The sequence below is a fragment of the Podarcis filfolensis genome (genome assembly GCF_964270895.1).
Source record: "Podarcis filfolensis genome assembly, chromosome: 3".
NCBI lineage: Eukaryota > Metazoa > Chordata > Lepidosauria > Squamata > Lacertidae > Podarcis > Podarcis filfolensis.
In genome coordinates, this window is record NC_139606.1 from 117,054,638 (window position 1) to 117,080,359 (window position 25,722).

General features: G+C 47.9%; 2 protein-coding genes across 2 annotated transcripts in view; one reads left to right on the plus strand and one right to left on the minus strand.

Moving 5' to 3' along the window:
• Positions 1 to 25,722, plus strand: part of XKR6 (XK related 6) — a gene marked incomplete at its 5' end in the record, with an annotated part of 164,632 nt that overhangs the window by 87,704 nt on the left and 51,206 nt on the right. The gene's annotated exons all lie outside the window — the stretch shown is intronic.
• On the minus strand, positions 14,519 to 15,086 carry LOC310758740 (large ribosomal subunit protein eL21-like). The gene has a single exon (XM_083605658.1). The coding sequence runs from the start codon at positions 15,040 to 15,042 to the stop codon at positions 14,560 to 14,562; it is 483 nt and encodes a 160-aa protein (XP_083461784.1). The 5' UTR covers positions 15,043 to 15,086; the 3' UTR covers positions 14,519 to 14,559.

The window sequence follows — 25,722 nt, forward strand, 5'->3', positions numbered from 1 at the left end:
TATTTGTATGTGCAAAATCTTCCCCACATCGTTTGACCCTTTTAAAAAATGTAGTTCTCTTTTTTCTCTACTAGAAATGACTGGGCAAGATCTCTGCTGTTTTCACAGGAAAAACTCACTAACAGTCTACAGCTGATAACAGAGCCAGCTGAAAAATCTGCTTACTGTGATGACATCATAGAATTCTATACTAAATTAACTCTTTCATAGCATTTTGGGTGCACCAGCTCCCACACAAATAGCATATACAGTGGTACCTCAGGTTAAGTACTTAATTCGTTCCGGAGGTCCGTTCTTAACCTGAAACTGTTCTTAACCTGAAGCACCACTTTAGCTAATGGGGCCTCCTGCTGCTGCCGCACCGCCGGAGCATGATTTCTGTTCTCATCCTGAAGCAAAGTTCTTAACCTGAAGCACTATTTCTGGGTTAGCAGAGTCTGTAACCTGAAGCGTATGTAACCTGAGGTACCACTGTAAAACAAACAACAACAAATTCATCAAAGCAATTAGTACAGTTCAGTAAAGTCAAAGTAACTCATCTTCTTCTCTGGCGATCACTTAGCCGAGTAAGATTGTCTTAGCAGTGAGTATGTAAGTGACTGTGGAGGCCACTTCTGGACCCACACGTCCTTCCACAGTGGGGACATTGGTTTCCGGGCGGGAGTTGATCACGGTGTGGATTTGCCAAGCGTGCCTTCCTCTTAGCACATTTCTCCCTTGCGTCCTGAGTTCAAGTGTCTTCAAAGCCCATGACACCTTTGGCAAAGGCTGTTCTCCAGTTGGAGCACTCACAAGTTTCCACTTATCAGTGCTTATGTTACATTTTTTAAGATTTGCCTTGAGACAGTCTTTAAAGCTCTTTTGTTGACCACCAGCATTACGCTTTCCATTTTTAAGTTTGGAATAGAGTAGTTGCTTTGGAAGATGATCATCAGGCATCCGCACAACATGACCAGTCCAACAAAGTTGATGTTGAAGAATTATTGCTTCAACACTGGTGATCTTTGCTTCTTCCAGTACACTGACATTAGTTCACCTGCCTTCCCAAGTGATGTGTAAAATTTTTCAGAGACACCGTCGATTGAATCTTTCAAAGAGTTGGAGACAGCGTTTATAAGTGGTCCATGTTTCACAAACATACAGTAAAGTTGGTAGTACAATAGCTTTGTAAACAAGCATTTTGGTTTCCCTGCGAATGTCAAACACTCTGCACTTCAATCATGAGAAAGCTGCACTTGCAGAGCTCAGGTGATGCTGAATTTCGGCACTGATGTTGGCTCTTGTGAAAAGATAACTGCCCAGGTAGGAAAAGAGATCATCACTGTCCAACATTACACCATTAAGTTGAATTTGTGGCACTGCAGAGGGATTGTTTTGTGCTTGTTGGTGCAGTAATTTGGTTTTTTGGATATTGAGCAATAGGTCAAGCTTTCCTTAAGCTTCTGCAAAGATATTTAGGATGGTAACTCATAGTATTGGCTGGACACTTCCTAGTCACATGGAACCTTGCTCCAGAAAAACATGGCATTTCCGTGCACTGCTCTGGTTCGCCAGAAGCGGCTTAGTCATGCTGGCCACATGATCCGGAAGCTGTATGCCGGCTCCCTCGGCCAATAAAGCGAGATGAGCGCTGCAACCCTAGAGTCAGCCACAACTGGACCTAATGGTCAGGGGTCCCTTTACCTTTACCTTTAATGTTCCTAATTGTCAGGCATGAGGAGCAGGGCCTTTTCAGCAGTGTCCCTCTGGAAATGCATAAGCCTTCATCACTGCAAGCCTCTAGGGGGCCCCAAAAAAACACATTCGTTTGGAACCGCTTTCTCTTAAATAAGAATGATGATTTTTAAAATCTATTAGTCACTTTTTTGCCACGGCAGCTCAAAGCGACTTACAATATTTTAAGCAAAAAAACAACAACAAAACATACAGACATTAAAACCAGCATTTAAAAAAGACATTAAAACAGGGGTCAGCAAACTCTTTCAGCAGGGAGCTAGTCCACTGTTCCTCAGACCTTGTGGGGGGCCGGACTATATTTGGGCGGGGGGAGTGAACGAATTCCTATGCCCCACAAATAACCCATAGATGCATTTTAAATAAAAGGGCACATTCTACTCATGTAAAAACATCCTGATTCCCGGACCGTCTGTGGACCCAATTTAGAAGGTTATTGGGCCTGATCCAGCCCCTGTGCCTTAGTTTGCCTACCCATGCATTAAAACATCCAACTTGTAGATAGTTAAAAGCCAAATGCCTGATTAAAAAGGACAGGTTTTTGCCTGGCTTCTAAAGATATGTGACAAGGGCACCAGGCGAGCCTCTCTGGGGAGAGCATTCCACAAACAGGGAGCCACCACAGAAAAGTCCATTCTCATGTTGTCACCCACCAAACCTCTTCGACATGGAGGACTTAGAGAAGGACCTCAGATTATGATTGCAGTGTCTGGGTAGGTTCATACAGGAAGAGGCGGTTTTTGAGATATTGCAGCCCTAAGCCATTTAAGGCTTTATAGGTCAACACCAACACTTTGAATTGGGTTTTGTAAGCATGGCACTGCTTAAACTCTAACTGTAACATTTACTCTTCTTCCTGGGTTGAATGTTGTTTGTAATTAGTGTAATTGCTGGTTCTCGTTACCGGATGGCTTAATTGTTTTGGCATTCTGTGGTTTTATATTGACAAATGACTGGATCTTTCACAGCTCAATTCGACATCTGAGTGGATCTGTTCTGCAATGCTGCGTCCGGTGGAGAACTTTCTCCCAAGTCTCCGTTGGGTAGATTTTGCATGCGCTCATCTTGGCCTGAGGTTTTCAGATTCAGTGACCGAGAATCCCTTGCAAGCCGAGCCCTGAAGCTACGCTTGTGTTTTAGCACGGGTCTATACGTGATATATAATTGATAACAGTTGTTCCTGTTATACTCGTCTCCAGAATGCAATTTTAATGAGGACAAAAAAAGTGGGCAGGGAGAGGTCTTTATTTTACATCGTACTCTCTCTATAAATACATTGCATTATTAAATGCAGACATTTCCTGCTTCCCTTGCTCTTGGCTCTGACCAAGGACGCAAGTGGGCTCTTTCAATGAGCTCATCCAGGTTGCAGTTGCAGATGCTGGCAGTTCAGCACAGCTGCACTGAACCCTCGTAGCAAATGGGGTCCTGGGCAACGGTGACACCCACTGGACAGCCTCAACTTCTCGTGTTATGGAAGAGGAAGCTAAATGTTTCTCTGTCCCCTTTCTCTGTTTCATGTGCATGATCATACGGCAACAGCCCGTTCAAATACACAGTAGAAATAAAATCCACCCCGTTTAAGAATGTTTATGTCAGCAGTCCTTTAAAACCCGGAAGTTGCCTGGTGCCTAAATGAGACCAAAGCAGTCTCCATCCATTCCTTGAGAAGGACATTACAAAGTCAAAAGCCAGGAGCCACCACAGGAAAGGCTCTCTCTTTCTCTTTCCATTCTCTCTAATCTGGGCTGGTTGCCAATTTTATACCAAGCCAAATTCAAGAACCTGTTTACCTATGAAATTTCCTTGCCTTACATGTGCCCACTCAACTGCTTCGCTCAGCAGTACAGTGGACGCTCAGGTTGTGATTGTGATCCGTGCAGGAGGCACGTTCGCAACCTGCAGACCACATCTGCGAACGTGTGGGTTGCGATTCAGCGCTTCTGCACATGCACAAAGCACAATTTAGTGTCTGTGCGCATGCGCGAGCGCCGAAACCCAGAAGTAACCTGTACTGGTACTTCCGGGTTCCGGCACGTCCGTAACCCGAAAACGCGCAACCTGAAGCGTCTGTAACCCGAGGTATGACTGTATTGGCATGATACCAGGTGCCACATAATACCCATTCCACATTAGAAAGAAATCAATATTTTAGTGTGGCAGAACCTACACTTTGGAACTCCCTACCTATTGATCTGAGACAGGCACCTTCACTACACTGTTTTTGGCACCTCCTGAAAACATTTTCGTTTAGGCAAGCCTACCCAGATGTTCAGAAAGTTCGTATGAGTTTTCATTTGTTCTTAGTCTATTGTTATTTTAACTTTTCAAACGTCTTAAATTATTGTTGCTAATTTCCCTTACTGGTGATTTTATTGTTTTTCTTTTTTTTCTTTTCTTTTTTGCAAACCGCTTTGAGGTTGTTGTTTTTTACTGCGTATAAATTTTATTAAATAAGTTATTATTACAGTGGTACCTCGGGTTAAGAACTTAATTCTTTCTAGAGGTCCATTCTTAACCTGAAACTGTTCTTAACCTGAGGTACCACTTTAGCTAATGGGGCCTCCCGCTGCCGCCGCATGATTTCTGTTCTCATCCTGAAGCAAAGTTCTTAACCAGAGGTACTATTTCTGGGTTAGCAGAGTCTGTAACCTGAAGTGTATGTAACCTGAAGGGTCTGTAACCCGAGGTACCAATGTACAGTGGAACCTCAGGTTGTGAATGTGATCCGTGCGGGAGGCACATTCGCAACCCGCAGCATTCGCAACGCGCAGTGCCACGTCTATGCACGCGCATGTTGCAATTCAGCGCTTCTGCGCATGTGCGAGCGCCAAAACCCGGAAGTAACCCGTTCCGGTACTTCCGGGTTCGGTGCGGCGCGCAACCCGAAATCACCTAACCTGAAGCATCTGTAACCCAAGGTACCACTGTATTATTAATCACCTGCCCTTCATGTGACAAAAGCCAAGGTAAAGAGGTGATTCTCGTCATCATCAGACTCTCTCTGGACAGTGAGCCCAGGTGATCAAAAAGATAAGCAACGGCCATATGTTGAGTGAGACCCAGTGGCCCATTTAGCTCTGTACTGCTCTCACTGGCTGGCAGCAACTGTCTAGGGCTCCAAAGTCTCCTCTGTCACAGCCCTGCCTTCAGATGCTGTGCATTGAATCTGAGACTTCCTGCACTCAGAGAAGATGCTCTGCCCTTGAGCTGTGGCCTTCCCCCAGACCCCCAAATTCCCAGGTGCTAACGTTGGATCTTTGCTCTCTTCCAACTTCACCACGTGTCCTGGGGAACTGGGAGACCAATGGTCCGACTTGATTCCTACGTTTCTAATCTTTTCAACAGCTGCCCGTCATTGTTTGTTAGATACTACCCAAAGCTGCAGGACGCGGGTGACACTGTGGTCTAAACCACTGAGACTCTTGGGCTTGCTGATCAGAAGGTTGTGGGTTCAAATCCCCGCAACGGAGTGAGCTCCCATTGATCGGTCCCTGCTCCTGCCAACCTAGCAGTTCGAAAGCACGTCAGAGTGCAAGTAGATAAATAGGTACCACTCCGGCGGGAAGGTAAACAGTGTTTTCATGCGCTGCTCTGATTTCGCGGTTCAGTCATGCTGGCCACATGACCCGGAAAAACCGTCTGCAGACAAACGCCGGCTCCCTCAGCTAGCAAAGCGAGATGAGCACTGTGACCCCAGAGTCGTTCGCGACTAGATTTAACTGTCAGGGGTCCTTTACCTTTACCTTTACCCAAAGCTGCAGTTTGCTTCCTTTGGGGCTGAGAGCTGGGGAGTGTTTCATACAGCTAGGGTTGCGAACGTGATCCGTGCGGGAGGCACGTTCGCAACCCACAGCATTTGCAACCCACAGCGCCGTGTCTGCGCATGCGCGGGTTGCGATTCGGTGCTTCTGCACATGCACAAAGTGCGATTTAGTGCTTCTGTGCATGCGCGACCCCCAAAACCCGGAAGTAACCCATTCCGGTACTTCCAGGTTTCGGCAGGTCCATAACCTGAAAAACGCAACTTGAAGCGTCTGTAACCTGAGGTGTGACTGCATTGCATAGGCCCACATAATGCATTGGTTTCCAAGGAAACTGCATCCATGAAAGGAGCAATGCAAGGGTGTGGGGTTGTGTAAATAATTTTTGTCCCCTTCCCTGTTCTTAATTGTAGTGGTACAAACTATCCCCAGTGGTGTGCACAGAGCCAGCTACCAGCTCTGGAGTCTCTGCACCTTCCTTCTCTCATCCATGGAGCTTGTGAGGTCGTGAGGTCCCATCAGCTGGCTTCATGGCGACTCAAGCAGCCCCACTTATCATCCACGAAGAAGTTTCATTCTGTGCTGGAAAACAAAAGCGTGTTTACATAAATCTGCTTGGCGTTCATTGCTCCTGTGGAAATGGAGCGATGACGGGTTGGGAAATGGGAATTATAAATACGCATGGCACAGAAGCACTGCCACCTGAACAACATGACTGCCATAGTAGTGAGGACTAGAAACTTAGCTGCCTTTCTTTAAGGGAGCATTTGGGGGATTCTTGCACCTGATCCCAAATTCTATGCCCATGAGAGCATAAATGCAGAACAGAAAAGCCCTCGGGGGCCTTTCAATGCAAATACATACATGCAGTGCTTTTTCCCCTAAAATAAACTAATGTTCAGAGGTACTCCCCTTTTCCTACTCATTGAAATACTGCCCTTCAATGAGGCCAAATTTAGATTCACAAAATGTTTAGCGGTATGTGTACCCCTGCATCATGCCCAGAAAAAAAAAGCATTGCATACATGTGTCTGCTCAGTAAACTAGAAGTCATGGACATCCCATGAAGCAGTGCATAGTTAACCTATGGAACTCCCTGCCACAGGAGGCAGTGATGGCCACAAACCTGGATGGCTTTAAAAGAGGATCAGACAAACTCATGGAGGAGAGGGCTATTGATGGCTACAAGCCATGACAACTATGATCTCCCTCCACAGTTGGGTGCAGCATGCTTCTGAACTGCGTGGTGAGTTCCCGACCCTCCCAGGTGAAAATAATGACACATGGCACAATTATTAAGGTTAACAGGCTAAAAAAGGTCACAACTGTATTGGTTGCAGGTGATGAGCGGTATTGGCTTAGGCATTGGTCCTAACCCACTATATCCAACTCCAGCCTGTCCACTTGAAGTCCGGGAAGGGTTAACCACCAGCAGGGGGAGTCTTGCTGATGCACATCAACTAGGAACTCCCCCAGGGTCACTGATAGGGGGCGTGCCTTAGGCCCTCACCTCCATAGGCTTTGGACAGGGCCACGCCCCCCAGAATCCTTTAAGGGACTACCCTTCAATATGCGGGGCAGGTGATGGCGCTACCTCCCCTCTTCCATCTACAGAACTATACCAATGCCTAACCGCCAATACCCAGAAAGTTCTGACGATTTGCTATGAGGTAGAAGGTTGGCAGTTCGAATCCCCACGACGGGGTGAGCTCCCATTGCTCAGTCCCTGCTCCTGCCAACCTAGCAGTTCGAAAGCACATCAAAGTGCAAGTAGATAAATAGGTACCACTCCGGTGGGAAGGTAAACGGCGTTTCCGTGCACTGCTCTGGTTCGCCAGAAGCGGCTTAGTCATGCTGGCCACATGACCCGGAAGCTGTACGGTGGCTCCCTCAGCCAATAAAGCGAGATGAGCGCCGCAACCCCAGACTCGGTCACGACTGGACCTAATGGTCAGGGGTCCCTTTACCTTTACCTTTAGGCGAAAACCAAGTGGCTGGTGCCAATTTGCCAAGTGGAAAAATTCCTACCAGGCCCCTCAATGGCGACCAACCAAGGTCGGGAGGGTGGGGAAAACAGGAACAGCTGGCAGGCAGCAAAGAGGGAGATCCCCGGCCGCATCCTGCCTATATAGGGCAGGCCATGCCCCCAGAGCCAGCCAATTGGCTGGGCAGGGGGTGATGCAGCTGGGAATCCCCCCAATCGCGCAGGGCTGGCCTCCACCCACTGCGCGTGTGGAGGGGCCGTGAAGCCCACAACCCCACCTCCTCCTTAAAGCGGAAGTGGCTTCCAGTGACTGGAAGTTTTCAGTTTTGCTTGCAGGTTTTCCACGTGCATCTGGTCAGCAGCTGTGAGAACAGGATGCTGGCCAAGATGGGTCATTGCCCTGATCCAGCTGAAGGCTCTTCTTATGCCCTTACGCCCACCCGCTTCCTCCGCATTGCCCCGCATTGTTTCTTGGCCATGCTATGAAGTGCCACAAAATTAACTGATTAATTATAATAATAATAATAATTTATTAGTTATACCCCGCCCATCTGGCTGGGCTTCCCCAGCCACTCTGGGCGGCTTCCAAAAAATATTAAGATACAGTAATACATCAAACATTAAAAGCTTCCCTAAACAGGGCTGCCTTCAGATGTCTTCTAAAAGCCTGGTAGTTGTTCTTCTCTTTGACATCTGGTGGGAGGGCATTCCACTGGGCGGGTGCCACTACCGAGAAGGCCCTCTGCCTGGTTCCCTGTAACTTGGCTTCTCGCAGTGAGGGAACCCTCAGAAGGCCCTCGGAGCTGGACCTCAGCGTCCGGGCAGAACGATGGGGGTGGAGACGCTCCTTCAGATATACTGGACCGAGGCCATTTAGGGCTTTCAAGGTCAGCACCAACACTTTGAATTGTGCCTGGAAATGTACTAGGAGCCAATGTAGGTCTTTCAAGACCGGTGTTATGTGGTCTCGGCGGCCACTCCCGGTTACCAGTCTAGCTGCCGCATTCTGGATTAGTTGTAGTTTCCGGGTCACCTTCAAAGGGAGCCCCACATAGAGCACATTGCAATAGTCCAAGTGGGAGATAACCAGAGCATGCACCACTCTGGCGAGACAGTCTGCAGGCAGGTAGGGTCTCCTTTAGAAGGAACGGCGAGGCTTTGGGCAAATGGCCGGGGTGTTTTCTCATGGGGTTGATGGAGGAGTTGGGTGCCTGCCCCACCTTGCTGCAGGCCTCGATTTGAGGTCTGGCGTTCATCACTCAGAGACACACCCTTCCTCCTGCCAAGGGGAGCCCTGGAACGAGACACCATACATCCTTTCCCTGCCTTCGTTTGCATCAAGGCCTCCCACATCGCAAAGGATAGCAGCAATGTGATGCAGACGCGATCAATAAAACTGTTAGCAGCGGAGACCCGGCACTTTGCTCTCCGAAGCACGTAGCCACCTGGGCTGCAGTGCACACGCCAGAAGGAGGGCAAGGATCATCACAGGCCTGTCTCTGAGAGGAAGGTCCTGGGCAAGTGGGGGAGCTCACATAAGAACTGCAAGGAAATGTTGCAGCATGGTTTCTGGGCAAGGGTGCATCCTCCTCCTTCTCCTCCTCATTGATATGGCATTCTCTTCTTGCAGACATTCATCCCACCCATGTTTTCCATTTCTCATTTCCACCTGACACTCAGCAATGCTCAGTTCTCCCTGGGCTGTTTCAGGTGCCTGGGTTTTTGGTTTTGCTGTGTCACCTTATAAACCTCAGGGTTCCCCTGAGCACTTCCCTCATATTTCTTAGTAAACCTGTTTTAGCTTGGCTCCATGCACGGCCCGAGTTTACTATTAGCAGGAGTTACGCGTTGCATGCATCCGTCGTTGGACGCAGCAATGCATCCGAATGCCTTGGAAGATGATTTCCATACGAGTGCAGCTTGTCCTTAAAATAGCACCCTTCCTCCCCTTCTTCTTCCTCTCCTCTCTCTTCCATCACTTATACAGTCCACTTCTGTCCAGCCTTACTCAGAAATAAGTCCCCTGCTTCAAGGGGATGGGCTTCCTGTAGGATTGCTCTCTTCTCTCTCTCTTTGGCGATCCCTCGTAGCCGAGTAAGATTGTCTTCCATGAACACGGTTTTAACAATGAGTCCGTAAGTGACTGCGGAGGCCAATTCTGGACCCACACGTCCTTCCCCAGTGGGGACATTGATTCCCGGGTGGGAGTTGATCATGGTGTGGATTTGCCAAGCGTGCCTTCCTCCTAGCACGTTTCTCCCTTTCGTCCTGAGTTCGAGTGTCTTCAAAGCCCATGACACCTTTGGTAAAGGCTGCTCTCCAACTGCAGCGCTCGCAGGCCAGTGTTTCCCAGTTGTCAGTGTTCATACTACATTTTCTTAGATTTGCCTTGAGACAGTCTTTAAACCTCTTTCGTTGACCACCAACATTACGCTTTCCTTTTTAAAGTTTGGAATAGAGTAGTTGCTTTGGAAGACGATCATCAGGCATCTGCACAACATGACCAGTCCAACCAAGTTGATGTTGAAGAATCATTGCTTCAACACTGATGATCTTTGCTTCTTCCAGTACATTGATATTAGTTTGCCTGTCCTCCCAAGTGATGTGTAAAATTTTTCGGAGACACCGTTGATGAAATCTTTCAAGGAGTTGGAGATGGCATTTATAAGTGGTCCATGTTTCACAAGCATATAGTAAGGTTGGTAGTACAATAGCTTTGTAAACAAGCATTTTGGTTTCCCTGTGAATGTCCCGGTCCTCAAACACTCTGCACTTCAGTCGGGAGAAAGCCGCACTCACAGAGCTCAGGCGATGCTGGATTTCGGCATCAATGTTGGCCCTTGTGGAAAGATAACTGCCCAGGTAGGAGAAGTGATGGACATTTTCCAATGTTACACCACTGAGTTGGAAACCACAGGAAGGGAGAGTTGCTCTTGTGATCGAATCCTGTTTCTGGCCATCACCTTGGGGCATTTGGTTGGCCACTGCGAGAAGAATATGCTGGACTAGATGGACCACTGGCCTGATCCAGCAGGCCGTTCTTACGTTTTTAAGTGAACATGAGCCATAACAGTGAAGGGAAGCCTCCATCTCAAGGGGTAATATACCTCTGAATATCATTTGGGACACACAGAGGGGAGAACAGGCTCAGACAGCACACCTGTTGTAGTACAACGGTTTTGGAGGGCACGAGGTAAGGGACAGTTGCCTTGTGTTTTTATTTTCTGCTTGGTATTGCATGTGTGTTTAATCCACACTCCACTTCCCCCCTAAAAGGCAAATGACCTAATAAAAGAATACATTTTTAAAAAAAGAAAAGAAAAGGCAAGCCCTTTTGGAACAGGCTCCCAGGGTCTCCGCTTCTGAATTTTTGCTCCGGGAAGCAGAGAATCAACCGCTCGCTTTACCGTATTCTTCTCATTATGGAAATCCACAGAGAGCAAGGTGGTGCAAATCATCCCCAATTATTTCTGCGAAAATGTTCGCCTCCCTGGAAAAAAAAAGGAAAGGGGGGGGGATCGTATGCTCAGATCGCTTCTTTTTTACATGAAAAGAAGCAACGAAAGAGCCTCGTGGCACCTGAAAGAACTAACAAATTTATGATGGTGTAAGCTTTCATGACTCAAGCCCACTCTCCCTTGTTTCGCCCTTCCTTGACTTCCATCTCCTTCCTTGTCTCTTTGCTCTGCGTTAGTTTCTAAGTTGTAAAGTCTGTAGGGCCAGCATTCTTGTACTCCCTAAAGTCGCAGGAAGCCTGATGTCATAGATAGATAGATAGATAGATAGATAGATAGATAGATAGAGATAGATAGATAGATAGATAGATAGAGATATAGACAGACAGACAGACAGACAGATAGATACAGTAGATAGATGATAGATAGATGATAGATAGATAGATAGATAGATAGATAGATAGATATAGATATAGATATAGATATAGATATAGATATAGATATAGATATAGATAGATAGATAGATGATAGATAGATAGATAGATAGATAGATAGATAGATAGATAGATATAGATAGATAGATAGATAGATAGATAGATAGATAGATAGATATAGATGATAGATAGATAGAGAGATAGATAGATAGATAGATAGATAGATAGATAGATAGATAGAGTAGATAGATAGATTCTGGTAGGTAGCCGTGTTGGTCTGATGCAGTAGAAATACAGTGGTGCCTCGCAAGACGAAATTAATTCGTTCTGCGAGTTTCTTCGTCTTGTGAATTTTTCGTCTTGCGAAGCACGGAACTGCACCTCTTCAAGCAATGTGCCCGGTTTTAAGAAAAAGGAAACAAATTCGCAAGACGTTTTCGCCTTGCGAAGCAAGCCCATAGGGAAATTCGTCTTGCGAAGCAACTCTAAAAACGAAAAACTCTTTCGTCTTGCGAGTTTTTCGTCTTACGAGGCATTCGTCTTGCGAGGTACCACTGTATATGTAAAAAAATTGTCCAGTAGCACCTTAGAGACCAACTAAGTTTGTTCTTGGCATGAGCTTTCATGTGCATGCACACTTCTTCAGATACACTTAAACAGAAGTCACCAGACCCTTATATATAGTGAAAGGGTGGGGAGGGGTATTACTCAGAAGGGTGGTGGGAATGGGTGATTGGCTGATAGGTGTGGAAACCAGTTGATGACTGTTAACAACTGCAATTGGTCTTCCAGGAAAAAGCAAGGGATGAGATGGCCAAAAATAGCTTTATCATGTATAATAAGATAAGAATCCAATGTCTCTATTCAGACCAGGTCTCTCCATGGTCTGTTAGAATTCATTTTGGATTTCCAGAGCTGTGATGGGAGGATGAGGGTGTGAGGAACAAGGAAGGCTTTGCTTAAGAGCTTTGCTGCTGTGGTAGAACATCTGCTCTCAGCCAACCTTCTCTTGGAGCATGCCTACGATGCAGCTCTGCTTCCTCACAATTCCCCTCCCTTCCCTCCATCTCTGTCTCCACGCTCGTGCGCCTTCTCAGCTGCTGGCCGCATGACCCAAAATGCACTCCGGCAGGCCTGGTCCGCCCCAGTGAACATCTCGAGGACCTCCGAGACTCAGGGAGAAGAGCACGCGGGCCTGGAATGTGTGCCAAGTCCCCAAGTGTATCCTGTTGCGGCAGAAGGACAGAGCCGCCATTACGCCTGTCATGTTCGCAATAGCTTGCAAACACACAACTCACTCCCTTGTATTTCCCCCTTTCTGCAATCCCTTTTGGCACCTGTCATTTTCAAGCAGACTTGAGGTGGGGGTGGGGGGAAGAAACAGCAGCACCGAACTGGAATGCGGCAGTTGGGGGGTGTCACGGGTTTGGAAACTGTCGACAGAGACAGCTGCCTTCACGCTCCCACAATGCATCTGTGTTGACGTCCGTCCTGGAAGCACTTGCAATCTTACACAGTCTGCTGATGGGCTGGATTTGCGAGAGCAGTTGTGAGCCTAACCCCACTTTCCTGGGAGTGAACCCAATTGAACTCCATGGGACTTACGTGTCAGGGAACTGTCATCGGAAGAACCGGTGGTGCAAGGGCTCCCAGAGGTTGGGAGAGACTTATCAGCTGAGGAGGGAACCAGCAGGGGGAGAGAAAGAGCTCCAAGGGAAAGTGAGTCGGAGGGATGGCTCAGAGACAATTCCAGCGAGAACAGTGGGGAGGTTTCAGGACCTCCTATAGGGACACCCACTCCTCGCCGGAAACTGTCACGCAGAGAGTCCAGAAGGCGTGTTTCCGTTAAGGAGCTTTTATGCTGGAAGAAATTCCGTAAACGCCCACTGTCGGATTCTGCCAGCGACTGACGGAGCCATGCTTAAGGAGCTCTGTTACAGACAGGGGTTTGTGGACTTAGCCAAACCCTGAGGGACTAGAAATTTTACGCACAAGCAGCTCATCATCCCATCACATTACGTCTGAAAAGACACGGTTGGGACTGCAGCCGATATGTAGACATAAACTACTTCTTTTTAAGTCACTGTGGTGTACACCATAACAGTGTCCCTGTTTTCCAAGGACATTCTTGGATTTACAGAAGCTGTCACAGTTTCTGATTTGATCCCTTAAAGGTAAAGGGACCCCTTAAAGGTACAGGGACCCCTGACCATTAGGTCCAGTCATGGCCGACTCTGGGGTTGCGGGGCTCATCTCGCTTTATTGGCCAAGGGAGCTGGCGTACAGCTTCCAGGTCATGTGGCCAGCATAACTAAGCCGCTTCTGGCGAATCAGAGCAGCGCACGGAAATGCCGTTTACCTTCCTGCCAGAGTGGTAGCTATTTATCTACTTGCACTTTGACATGCTTTCGAACTGCTAGGTTGGCAGGAGCAGGGATCGAGCAACGGGAGCTCACCCCATTACGGGGATTCGAACCTCCGACCTTCTGATCGGCAAGTCCTAGGCTCTGTGGTTTAACCCACAGCACCACCCACGTCCTTTTCCTTAGGATGCCCCTATTTTCATGAGAGAAATGTTGGAGAGTATGGAATAGGACATCCTTATTTTCATCAGAGAAATGTTGGAGGGTATGATGTCCCTATTTTCATCAGAGAAATGTTGGAGGATATGGAATAGGATGTCCTCTCTTCATCAGAGAAATGTTGGAGGATATGGAATAGGATGTCCTCTCTTCATCAGAGAAATGTTGGAAAGAATGGAATAGGATGTCCCTGTTTTCATCGGAGAAATGTTGGGAGGTATGCCATAAACTTATAAGATCCTGAAATGCAGGACAAACGACAAATGCTGAAACAAAACAGGTTTTTAAGCAGGTGGTGAAACAACAGAATTATAAGTGCTTGTATGGTTAAAATAGGAACAAGGTTCCAAATTACTGGTACCGCTACACTAGAAACCTGAGTTTGCAGAGAAACTTAACAGTCATAACAACTTTCAGACTGAGAATCATCTTGATATCTAGCCCTGCAACTGTGGACAAGAGGGAAATCTACTCACATGTTGGTGTGAACTTGCCAAATCTGCAGATTCTGAACCATAACTCAGCTCTTCTTTGAAACCCACACACCTCTGAATTTTTAAAAAAATTTTAGGTCCTCAACATGGTATTTTTTTTTGTTCACATACACTATGCCATAAACTCATATGGAATTGGTTCCAGCAGCTCTGGCTCCTTGCCATTGTTTCTCACAAAGCGGGCTTCTCTTGGAGGAGCAGGCTGGCGTTTTAGTTCAAACCAAATTCCCTTTTCCTTTCCTTCTTTTTTCTTTCTTTCATTTTCTTTCACACGCTGCAAGAAGCTGTCTCTGCTCTTTGAGTGCTTAATATGCTCAATTCGCACATTAATTCTCTTGGCCAGAATCTTGCCCTTAACTTTTTTGTTCACAATAATGCCCACACCATGCTGGGTAATGTTGTATACCCTTCCTGTCTTGCCATGGTAGCATTTGTGGGGCATGCCTTTCTGAATTGTGCCCATGCCCTTTATGTCAACAATATCACCCTTCTTATAGATGCGCATGTAGGTAGAGAGAGGGACCACACCATGTTTGCGAAAGGGTCTTGAGAACATGTAATGTGTTCCCCTCCTCTTCCCCTTGGTGTTGGTCATCTTGACGGTTTACTGTAAGATGGCGCTGAATTTTGTGGTGCTGGACTTTGACCAGCCTCTGTCCTGTTCCTGCTGCAGGACTGTTCTTATCGTCTTATGAGTCTCTTCTCGGGACAGAAGATGCATTAGACGGAACCAGCTGCCCCCGGGGCGAGGCCTGATAGATACGGAAGGGCAGATAGTAGCAGTTGCTTCATTCTGCCCTCCTCACCCATGTTCAATTCAGCTCTTGTCAAATCCAGGGAAGGCTAACCTGCTTCTGAGGAACTGGAATCCTTTGCTGTCTTTTGCCGGAGCCAAAATATCAAACAGACTTTTTTCCCCCAAACAGCAGAAGTCTCCTTCCATGTTCGTCTGAGCATTGCTGTCTCCTCTGCTGTCTGCTTGGCAAGCTCAGCAAGGATTCTCCGCTGGGGGTTTGCACTAGAAACTGTCCTGTGTCCTCAAGGGACTCACTTCTTTACCCTGACACTAATACTACTACCGAACGCCTCTTTGGCGCCACACAGAAGTGACAAAATCCCTCCCTGCGGAGGCTCATAATCTATCGGAGAGAGACAAAAGGGTGTGGGCATGGGAACACAGGAAACTGCCTTGAAATGAGTTGGAGATCTAGCTCAGCGTTGTCTAATAATAATAATAATAATAATTTATTATTTGTACCCCACCCATCTGGCTGGGTTTCCCCAGCCACTCTGGGCGGCATCCACACAGAGACCAAAAATACACTAAAATGTCACACATTAAAAACTTCCCTGAACAGGGCTGCCTTAAGATGTCTTCTGAATGTCAGGTAGTTGTTTATCTCTTTGACATCTGAAGGGAGGGCGTTCCACAGGGCAGGTGCCACTACCGAGAAGGCCCTCTGCCTGGTTCCCTGTAACCTCACTTCTCACAATGATGGAACCGCCAGAAGGCCCTCGGTGCTGGATCTCAGTGTCCGGGCAGAACGATGGGGGTGGAAATGCTCCTTCAGGTATACAGGACCGAGGCCATTTAGGGCTTTAAAGGTCAGCACCAACACTTTGAATTGTGCTCGGAAACGTACTGGGAGCCAATGCAGATCTCTCAGGACTGGTGTTATGTGGTCCTGGCGGCCACTCCCAGTCACCAGTCTGGCTGCCGCATTCTGGATTAATTGCAGTTTCCGGGTCACCTTCAAAGGTAGCCCCACGTAGAGCGCATTGCAGTAGTCCAAGCGGGAGATAACTAGAGCATGCACCACTCTGGCGAGACAGTCTGCAGGCAGGTAGGGTCTCATCCTGCATACCAGATGGAGCTGGTAGACAGCCGCCGTGGACACAGAATTAACCTGCGCCTCCATGGGCAGCTGTGAGTCCAAAATGACTCCCAGGCTGCGCACCTGGTCCTTCAGGGGCACAGTTACCCCATTGAGGACCAGGGAGCCCCCCCCACCCGCCCGCCCCCTGTCCCCCAAAAACAGTACTTCAGTCTTGTCAGGATTCAACCTGACTACAGTGTCTATCAGCACCTTTGGGCAAGTTATGGCTAGTTGGAGGCAGCACCCAGCACCCAGCACCCAGCACCCAGCACCCAGCACCCAGCACCCAGCACCCAGCACCCAGCACCCTCAGCCCATAGCCAATGCCCCAGAATATTTGAGGCCAACCAATATTTGTGACCCTGTCCCTGCTCTGTTGCCATTCCTGCCAAGCGCCCCATTTTCAGAGGTATACCCCCACTTTCTCTGAGGGCACCTCAGGCTCTGCCTTTGTCCCGGGGCAACCGGCGTTGGATGGCAACGAGGGGAAGGCAGGTGGCATGGCGCTCTGGCAGGGACAAAGCATCAGACAAAAAAAAGGAGCAGCTTCTATCCGACACTCTGGCACGATCCTGTTGATTTCATGCCAGAGCAATGGAATGAAAGCCACACGTTTTTCTTTTCTTTCTTTTATAAATTTTTATTCGTTTTTCAACATATCATTTTCAACAATAATTAAACATACTTTCATATCTTATACCATTTTTTTCTTCCATCAATCACATCTGAAAATTTTCCAATCTATTCACTTAATATACATTTCTTACTTTCACTATTACATTTAAATCTCATAACTAATATCTCTATTCTTTCTCTACTTTGCAATATTTCATGTATTTCTCCTTACAAAACTTCTTGTAGTCCTACTAGCGTAATTTGTTGATTACAGTTGCTCTTCAAATAATTCATATACTTCTTCCAGTCTTCTGTGAATCTCTGGTCCCGCAGGTTTCGAATTCTTCCTGTCATTTTATCTAATTCTGCATAGTCCATTAATTTTGTCTGAAAGCCACTTGTTTTTTCTGTCCTGTGAGACCAAAGAATGGTTGTCTTTTGCTCTCGTGCATGCGTGAAAGCTCAGGATCGAAAAACTGAGCGTCCCCGTTTCAGTGGGGAAAACGTTGGCTGGCATATCTGCTGCCAAGCAGTCAGTTTTGTAAACCCCCGCAGTCTCCTCAATACGTCACTCCAGGGGCACTGTGGGAAATTAAAATGGCTGCCCAGGGAGGCCATTTTGATTTCACACATTAACCCCGGAGCTCTGGTTATGCCAGGAGCTTTTGTGAGAACACTGGAATGGCAACTTCCGACATGAACTGTCCTTCCTCTCTGGGAAGCCCATGGAAAGGGGAACGCCGAAGAAAGAGGGAGCCCAACAGAAGGCTTTTTGGGCTGGACTCTCAAAAGTGGGCTCTTTCTTGGTCCCACAAAACAGGTTTTCCCTGGGGCTGTTTTGGACTACAACTCCCATCCATCCAATACCAATATGCTTTTGCCTGGGGAAACCACTGGAGTCTGCAGAACATGCCTTATACCATGACTTCCCATCATTTTTTTCATTTAAGCCAAGGAGCCACCACTGAAAGGGCCCTGTCATGGGTTAGTGCCAACCAGGGGGCAGCACCACCTACAGCCCCCCCACCCCCTGCTGATTGTAGGGTATAGGGTGGTCCATATTGGGGAAGGTACTCTTTTAGGTACTTGACTCTGAAGTTGTTTAGGGCCTTGTATGCTTGCTGTAGTCTGCACAGCCATGACAGCACTTTGTTTTAGAAAAAGTCACTCGCATTGAACGGAGGTAGCTCAGTGGGTTAGAATGTGGCAGTGAGAATGCCAAGGTCGCAGGTTCAATCCCTGTATGGGACAACTGCATATTCCTGCATTGCAGGGGGTTGGACTAGATGATCCTCAAGGTCCCTTCCAACTCTCCAGTTCTATGAATACCACGGATGGAGCCCAGGGAGGAAAGAAACTGATATGTGAACGAAAACGGTGTGCGACTTGAGGAGAATTCAACCGACGGATTTGGTCTTGATCTTACAGGCCTTGTTCATAAGGGGGAGATGTTCAACAACACATTCAGGGGGAAACTCCCTCAGGACTAGGCAGCCAATCAGAGGCTGTGTTACCTCAGCGAGGGTCATGTTGCTGCGCCTGGTTGCTAGGCACCACCTCCACCCATCCCTCTCTTGGCTACTTGGCTTTAAGGTCGAGAGAATTAACCCTTGAGCTGCGCACAGAATGAGCCCTGCTGTTGCACTTCCAACGTGCTGCTTCTAGGAGTGTACCCCTGTTCCCCTAATTTTTGTGATAACCGTACACTTTCCACACTTTTACTCATAATTTAATAATAGGTATACATGTGTGTGTGTGTGTGTGTGTGTGAGAGAGAGAGAGAGAGAGAGAGAGAGAGAGAGAGAAAACCCCTTTCTGATCTTAAAAGCAGCATCTAGTGTGTGTGTCCTCCTTTTCTGATTGGCAAGACCCCAAGACCCCAAGACCCCGTCCTCCACCCCATACCTTCCCCTTTCCTCCGTGGATCCTGCTTCCAAGGCTGTGATGGTTCTCCGAGAAATGGTACTGTCTGATTAAGACGGATAGATTGGTAAGAAGCATCCAGTGTGACCGGAATAGAAAACACGGCAGCTCCTGGCTGGCTTGGGGGGCAGAAAGCCAGAAAATAGCTTTGCTCGGAAGATGATTTCCATACGAGTGCAGCTTGTCCTTAAAATAGCATCTTTCCTCTTCTTCTTCTTCTCCCCTCTCTTCCATCACTTATACAGTCCAGTTCTGTCCAGCCTTACTCAGAAATAAGTCCCCTGCTTCAAGGGGATGGGCTTCCTGTAGGATTGCTCTCTTCTCTCTCTCTTTGGCGGTCCCTCGTAGCCGAGTAAGATTGTCTTCCATGAACACGGTTTTAACAATGAGTCCATAAGTGACTGTGGAGGCCAATTCTGGACCCACACGTCCTTCCACAGTGGGGACATTGGTTCCCATGTGGGAGTTGATCACAGTGTGGATTTGCCAAGCGTGCCTTTCTCTTAGCACATTCCTCCCTTGCGTCCTGAGTTTGAGTGTCTTCAAAGCCCATGACACCTTCTGCTGCTTATGTATGACCTCAACACAAGCTGAGTTGATGGCAAAGCAAGCTTTCTTCTTGGTAGAGCTGTCTGTGTGACCAGCTATTGTCTAACACTGCCCACCGAGCCTGATATCGTCAGCTCCCTCCCCAGGTCGACAAACCCCATCTGTCCCTCACTTCCCTCTACGGCACATGAAGAGACGGCCTTCTTGACCGTTGGACCCCTCATGCAACAGAGCCTGTCTTTGCAAGCAGGGGAATTAGGTGTCTGGTGTGTGACATAATTGGGGAAGGGGAGCCTTATACATGGGGGCGTCTTATAGATGGAAAAATACAGTAATTGGGGAGGGAGAGAAAATTGTTTGCTGTGTTTTGATGCCGTGTTCCTGCCAAATCTCCCAGCTTTGGCTTGCACTCTAAGAGGGTAAAAAGGTAAAGGGACCCCTGACCATTAGGTCCAGTCGTGACTAACTCTGGGGTTGCGGCGCTCATCTCACTTTATTGGCTGAGGGAGCCGGCATACAGGTTCCGGCTCATGTGGCCAGCATGACTAAGCCGCTTCTGGCAAACCAGAGCAGCGCACAGAAATGCCGTTTACCTTCCCACCGGAGTGGTGCCTATTTGTCTACTTGCACTTTGACGTGCTTTCGAACTGCTAGGTTGGCAGGAGCAGTGACCGAGCAACGGGAGCTTCTGATCGGCAAGTCCTAGACTCTGTGATTTAACCCACAGCGCCACCCGCATCCCTTCTCTAAGAGGGTAAGAAATGGAAAAATGAGATGAAGGGGGAGAGAGAGAGATAGGCAAGGCAACTGAGCACACTCACAGATACTGAGCCTTCCCCACTCTTACATAATGAAGTTACGTAATGGCTCAGAAGTGCCGACTGCCTACTCATTTGCCCTCTTCTTCTAGGTCTGATCTGCACAGAGAGTTGAGCAGAGGTGGCCTGCTTGCTCCAACCGCTGCTCGTTCGCTCGTAGGGCAGGTTGACAGCAGGGAAAGGAGACCCTGGGGGTTGGCAGTGGGCCCCCAATGTAGGGGTGGACTTTGACATGCGTCTGGTGGTGTCAACCTCCTAGCTCCAGCCATTCCTTCTCCCAGACACACACACGCTTCTTAGTCTGATGCAACAGGAAGTGGGCTGGGGGGGGAAAATACATTCATCCCCTCCTTTGTCTTTTTGGCGAGGTAGTTACTGAGCCCACCCAAAGTCCACCCCCCTCTCTCTCCCTCTCCCCCCATTAGAATCCTGCAGTGTGTTTCCTTTAAAGAGCTGGTGACACTTGTTGCATTTCCCTTGGGAGCAGATGTTAAAGAGTTTCCAGGATCAAAAGAAGCAGACATCATGTCAGAAACAATTATTGTACCGCAATGCCTATGAGCTACTCATTCATTCCAGGGACTTTTCTTTAGATTGGGGAGAAGAGGGGAGGCAGAGAGATCATGGTCAAAGCAAACAACAGCGGAAATGTTGCTTCATCGCTTGCTTGCTCACTCTGCGAGATGGGGAGGGGAACCTATTTTACAGGGCTGATGTGAGGATTACAACAGCAACCAAATAGTAGGATAAGATTGAGGCAATTCTGGGCTGTCTCAAGAGAAGTCTAGTGTCCAGAGCAAGGGAAGTCATAGGTAAAGGGACCCCTGACCGTTAGGTCCAGTCACGGATGACTCTTGCTCCACCCACTGGACCAGCCTGCCATCAACATGCGGCCCCTGGAAAGTTGTCCAGGAGGGATTGCGCCCTTGGTTTGCAACAGGTCCCCCTACCCCTGTCCTGTTGCTGTAAATACTCCTGTAGGCAGGATCGCACCTGTTTGTAATATTCTTCCCTGCGGCGTAATAAACTGGCGACTTGGAAGAGCGACAGGCAAGAGAATCTTTCACATAATGTCACGAGCTACCCAAGTGATTTAAAACACCTATTTCCCGTGCAATCAAAACTTAATAAATACTCTGCTTTTTTTCTCCCCACTACTGCCCCCCCAAAGGAACTGAGCTCTGCATAGATTACCGCATTTTTCGCTCTATAAGACGCACCAGACCACAAGACGCACCTAGTTTTTGGAGGAGGAAAACAAGGAAAAAAATATTCTGAATCTCAGAAGCCAGAACAGCAAGAGGGATCGCTGCGCAGTGAAAACAGCAATCCCTCTTGCTGTTCTGGCTTCTGGGATAGCTGCGCAGCCTGCATTCGCTCCATAAGACGCACACACATTTCCCCTTACTTTTTAGGAGGGAAAAAGTGAGTCTTATAGAGCAAAAAATACGGTATTTGTTCAAAATGAGCACACCTGTGGCCACAAGGATTTTCCATCTCTGCAAACCTGCACGGGATGTTCCTTTGCTTCCTGGATCTCCCGATGTCTGGCTTCGTGAAGGGGATTATTAATCATTAATGCGAAACGTTAAACGCCGCTAATGCTCATGTATTTATTAAGCTATCTCTGAGGTTCATTAAACAGGCACACAGTGTAATTAGCCTCTTGCAAATCTTTTGGCATCCCCGTCCCAAAGACGTTCCTTGCAAGAGCGGATAGATACCACTGAGTCTGGTGGAAATCAGATCTGCCATCGGCCAGCCCCCCACCTGTGGGGGTCACCCTGACCAAGAAGAAGAACCATCTGCTCCAGTCAGATGACCAATGATATCCTTCCAGTTGCAAAAGACACTACAGTCATACCTTGTGTTGTGTTTGCTTCAGGTTGAGCGTTTTTAGCTTGCGTCCCACAGTGACCCGGAAGTACCAGAAAGGGTTACTTCTGGGTTTCGCCACTTGCGCATGCGCAGATGCTCAAAATGACGTCACGCGCATGTGCAGAAGCAGCAGATCACGACCCGCGCATGCGCAGACACGGGTTGCGTTCTGCTCAGGTTGTGAATGGTGCTCCAGAACGGATCCCATTCACAACCAGAGTTACCACTATAATTAACAACAACAACAACAACAACAATAATAATAATTTTTTATTTTACCCCGCCCTCCCCAGCCAGAGCCGGGCTCAGGGCAGCTAACACCAGTAAAATGGCAATAAAAACATAATGGGGGGGCAGGAAAAAATCAATTTAAAATACAATTTAAAATGCAGCCTCATTTTAATGTTGTTGTTGTTTAGTCGTTTAGTCATGTCCGACTCTTCATGACCCCCTGGACCAGAGCATGCCAGGCACTTCTGTCTTCCACTGCCTCCCGCAGTTTGGTCAGACTCATGTTTGTAGCTTCGAAGACACTATCCAACCATCTCGTCCTCTGTCGTCCCCTTCTCCTTGTGCCCTCCATCTTTCCCAACATCAGGGTCTTTTCGAGGGAGTCTTCTCTTCTCATGAGGTGGCCAAAGTATTGAAACCTCAGCTTCACAATCTGTCCTTCCAGTGAGCACTCGGGGCTGATTTCCTTAAGAATGGATACGTTTGATCTTCTTGCAGTCCATGGGACTCTCGAGTCTCCTCCAGCACCAGAATTCAAAAGCATCCATTCTTCGGCGCTCAGCCTTCTTTATGGTCCAGCTCTCACTTCCATACATCACTACTGGGAAAACCATAGCTTTTACTATACGGACCTTTGTTGGCAAGGTGATGTCTCTCTCATTTTAATAGTAGCCCATAAATCAAAACCATTAGGGGAAGGAAACAGAAGGGTCAGACTGAGTCCAAACCAAAGGCCAGGCGGAACAGCTCTGTCTTGCAGGCCCTGTGGAAAGATGTCAAGTCCCGCAGAGCCCTAGTCTCTTGGGACAGAGCATTCCACCACGTTGGGGCCAGTGCTGAAAAGGCCCTGGCCTTAGTTGAGACCAATCTAACCACCTTGCGACTTGGGACCTCCAAAGTGTTGTCATTTGTGGACCTTAAGGTCCTCTGCGGACCTTATTTTATATTTATTTTTAGTATTATATATTTATTTTTAGCCCCACCTTTTTCTGGGACAGGGACTCAAGGCAACTTTCAGATAAAAACGAGAACCGCTGAAAACTTGGGGGTAGGGATGAAATAATAATTTTTAAAAAAATTCAACCTACCTATCTAATCCATTGAAAACATACAGATTTCACTGAGTTTCTTGCCTTGCAGGGGGTTGGACTGGGTGACTACAATCCCATGATTCAATGAGAGACTTACAATAAAAACAGCACGTGGCAGGATTCGAATTAGGGACTTCTAGCCCAGATGTTTACTTAACTTCCTTAACAGCATGCACGCTCATTCAGTGGTGTAGAGATGACTGGGGGCCGCGTGGAGAGTTCGTTTGAGGTGAGCCCGGCACGGTTCAGGAAGGGCTTTGCAGAATAAGCTATTTGCAACCATATTTCCTCAGAGGCGCAACGTAGTGAGTGGTCTGCATTGCCTGTTTGGCACGAGATCTTCTCCCCAAGGAGAGCATGATGGAACAACAGGAATCTGTAAACCGTGTTCTCTGAGGTTAGTGTCTCCTGGAGCAGATGGCCTTGTATCCAGATTTCTAGGTTGAATACATATGGTTTTTTCAAACATGCTGTTTCAGACTTCGGTTATAAAAAATTAAGAAATTAAAATGTTACATGCGCCCCAATCGCCAAGCAGCGAGAGACTTGAGGGTACCAATGCTGACCTCAGATTCCGGTTCCTTGGAATGAAGGTCACTGAAGACCATTATGTCTTTTCAATAAATTATTTTATTTGCTTATATATACAACCTGGGCATAAGCTGGAGGGGCTCGCAGCAGATCTTGTCCACCCTCCATTAGGTTTCCAGGTATCTTCCCAGCTCCAGTTGAGACTAGACCAAGACTAGACCCTGTCATATCATTCTCCTACCCCTAAGATGGTACACGGGTGGCACTATGGTCTAAAACCACTGAGCCTCTTGGGCTTGCTAATCAGAAGGTCAGCAGTTCGAATCCCCATGATGGGGTGAGCTCCCGTCACTCTGTCCCAGCTCCTGCCAACCTAGCAGTTCGAAAGCACACCAGTGCAAGTAGATAAATAGGTACGCTGTGGTGGGAAGGAAAATGGCATTTCCGTGCGCTCTGGCACTCGTCATGGTGTCCCGTTGCGCCAGAGGCAGTTTGGTCATGCTGGCCACATGACCTGGAAAGCTGTCTGTGGACAAATGCCTTTGACTGGACTTAACCGTCCAGGGGTCCTTTATTTTTCTTTTTTTTTAACCTACTCCTAGGATAATGTTGGGATGTGGGCTTGCCAATCAGAAGGTCAGCAGTTTGAATCCCTGCGACAGGGTGAGCTCCCATTGCTCAGTCCCTGCTCCTGCCAACCTAGCAGTTCTAAAGCACCTCAAAGTGCAAGTAGATAAATAGGTACCACTCCGGCAGGAAGGTAAACGGCATTTCCATGCACTGCTCTGGTTTGCCGGAAACAACAACACGACCAGTCCAACGAAGTTGATGTTGAAGAATCATTGCTTCGACACTGGTGATCTTTGCTTCTTCCAGTACGCTGGCATTAGCTCGCCTGTCTTCCCAAGTGATGTGTAAAAAATTTCAGAGACGCCACTGATGAAATCGTGGACATGGGATGAGGTAGGCTGGGGAGAAATGAGTAAGGGAGAGGGAATTGACAGGCAGCCCCTTTCCCCTAGCCCTGTAGCCCTGAGCGAGTCAGCGGGCCTGAACAGAACCTGACCGCAAGGGCTTGTTCCTTGTTCTGTAATGTGCAGTGACACTCTGTCGAGCTTCACAAAGGAAGTGGCGCTCGAGTCTTGGCTCTGGCACCTCTCCGCTGTGCTCAGGCGGCTTCTACCTTGGCAGGAAGCCCTCTGCAAACCTGGCCGTTCAGACAGTGGCCCATTGCCGAGGAGACGCTTGGTAGAGGGCGGTCCTGCACACACACACACACTTCATCTGCTTCCGAAATGCTCGTGGCGGAGGAAGGAAATTGGATGAGGAATGTGTGTGCGCGCGCACCCACCAAAGGCAGGCGTGGAAAAGCACGTGGCTCCTTCCGTGTGCAGTGGCATTTGCAGCCAGCTGCAGAATTGCCACTTAGAAATGGATCGTTTCACCCCTCGCCTTCGATTGCCAGGCTGCTCCATCCCTGGTATACTTCAGATGCGTTGCGAGATCTAAGAGGCGCAGGCGTTCGACACGTTCAGGGTGGAATCGCAGGAGGAGAAAGCAGAGTCCCTGTCAAAGGGCACGGAGGGGGGGCCTTTGAAGCGTAAACTGAAAGCTTGATTTTAAGGGGAGAGAGAGATAAAACTTGATTCGCATTAGACAATGGCCATAGCAACAGTAAAACATTACAGTATACAGTGGTACCTCGGGTAACATACGCTTCAGCTTACAGACTCTGCTAACCCAGAAATAGTGCTTCAGTTTA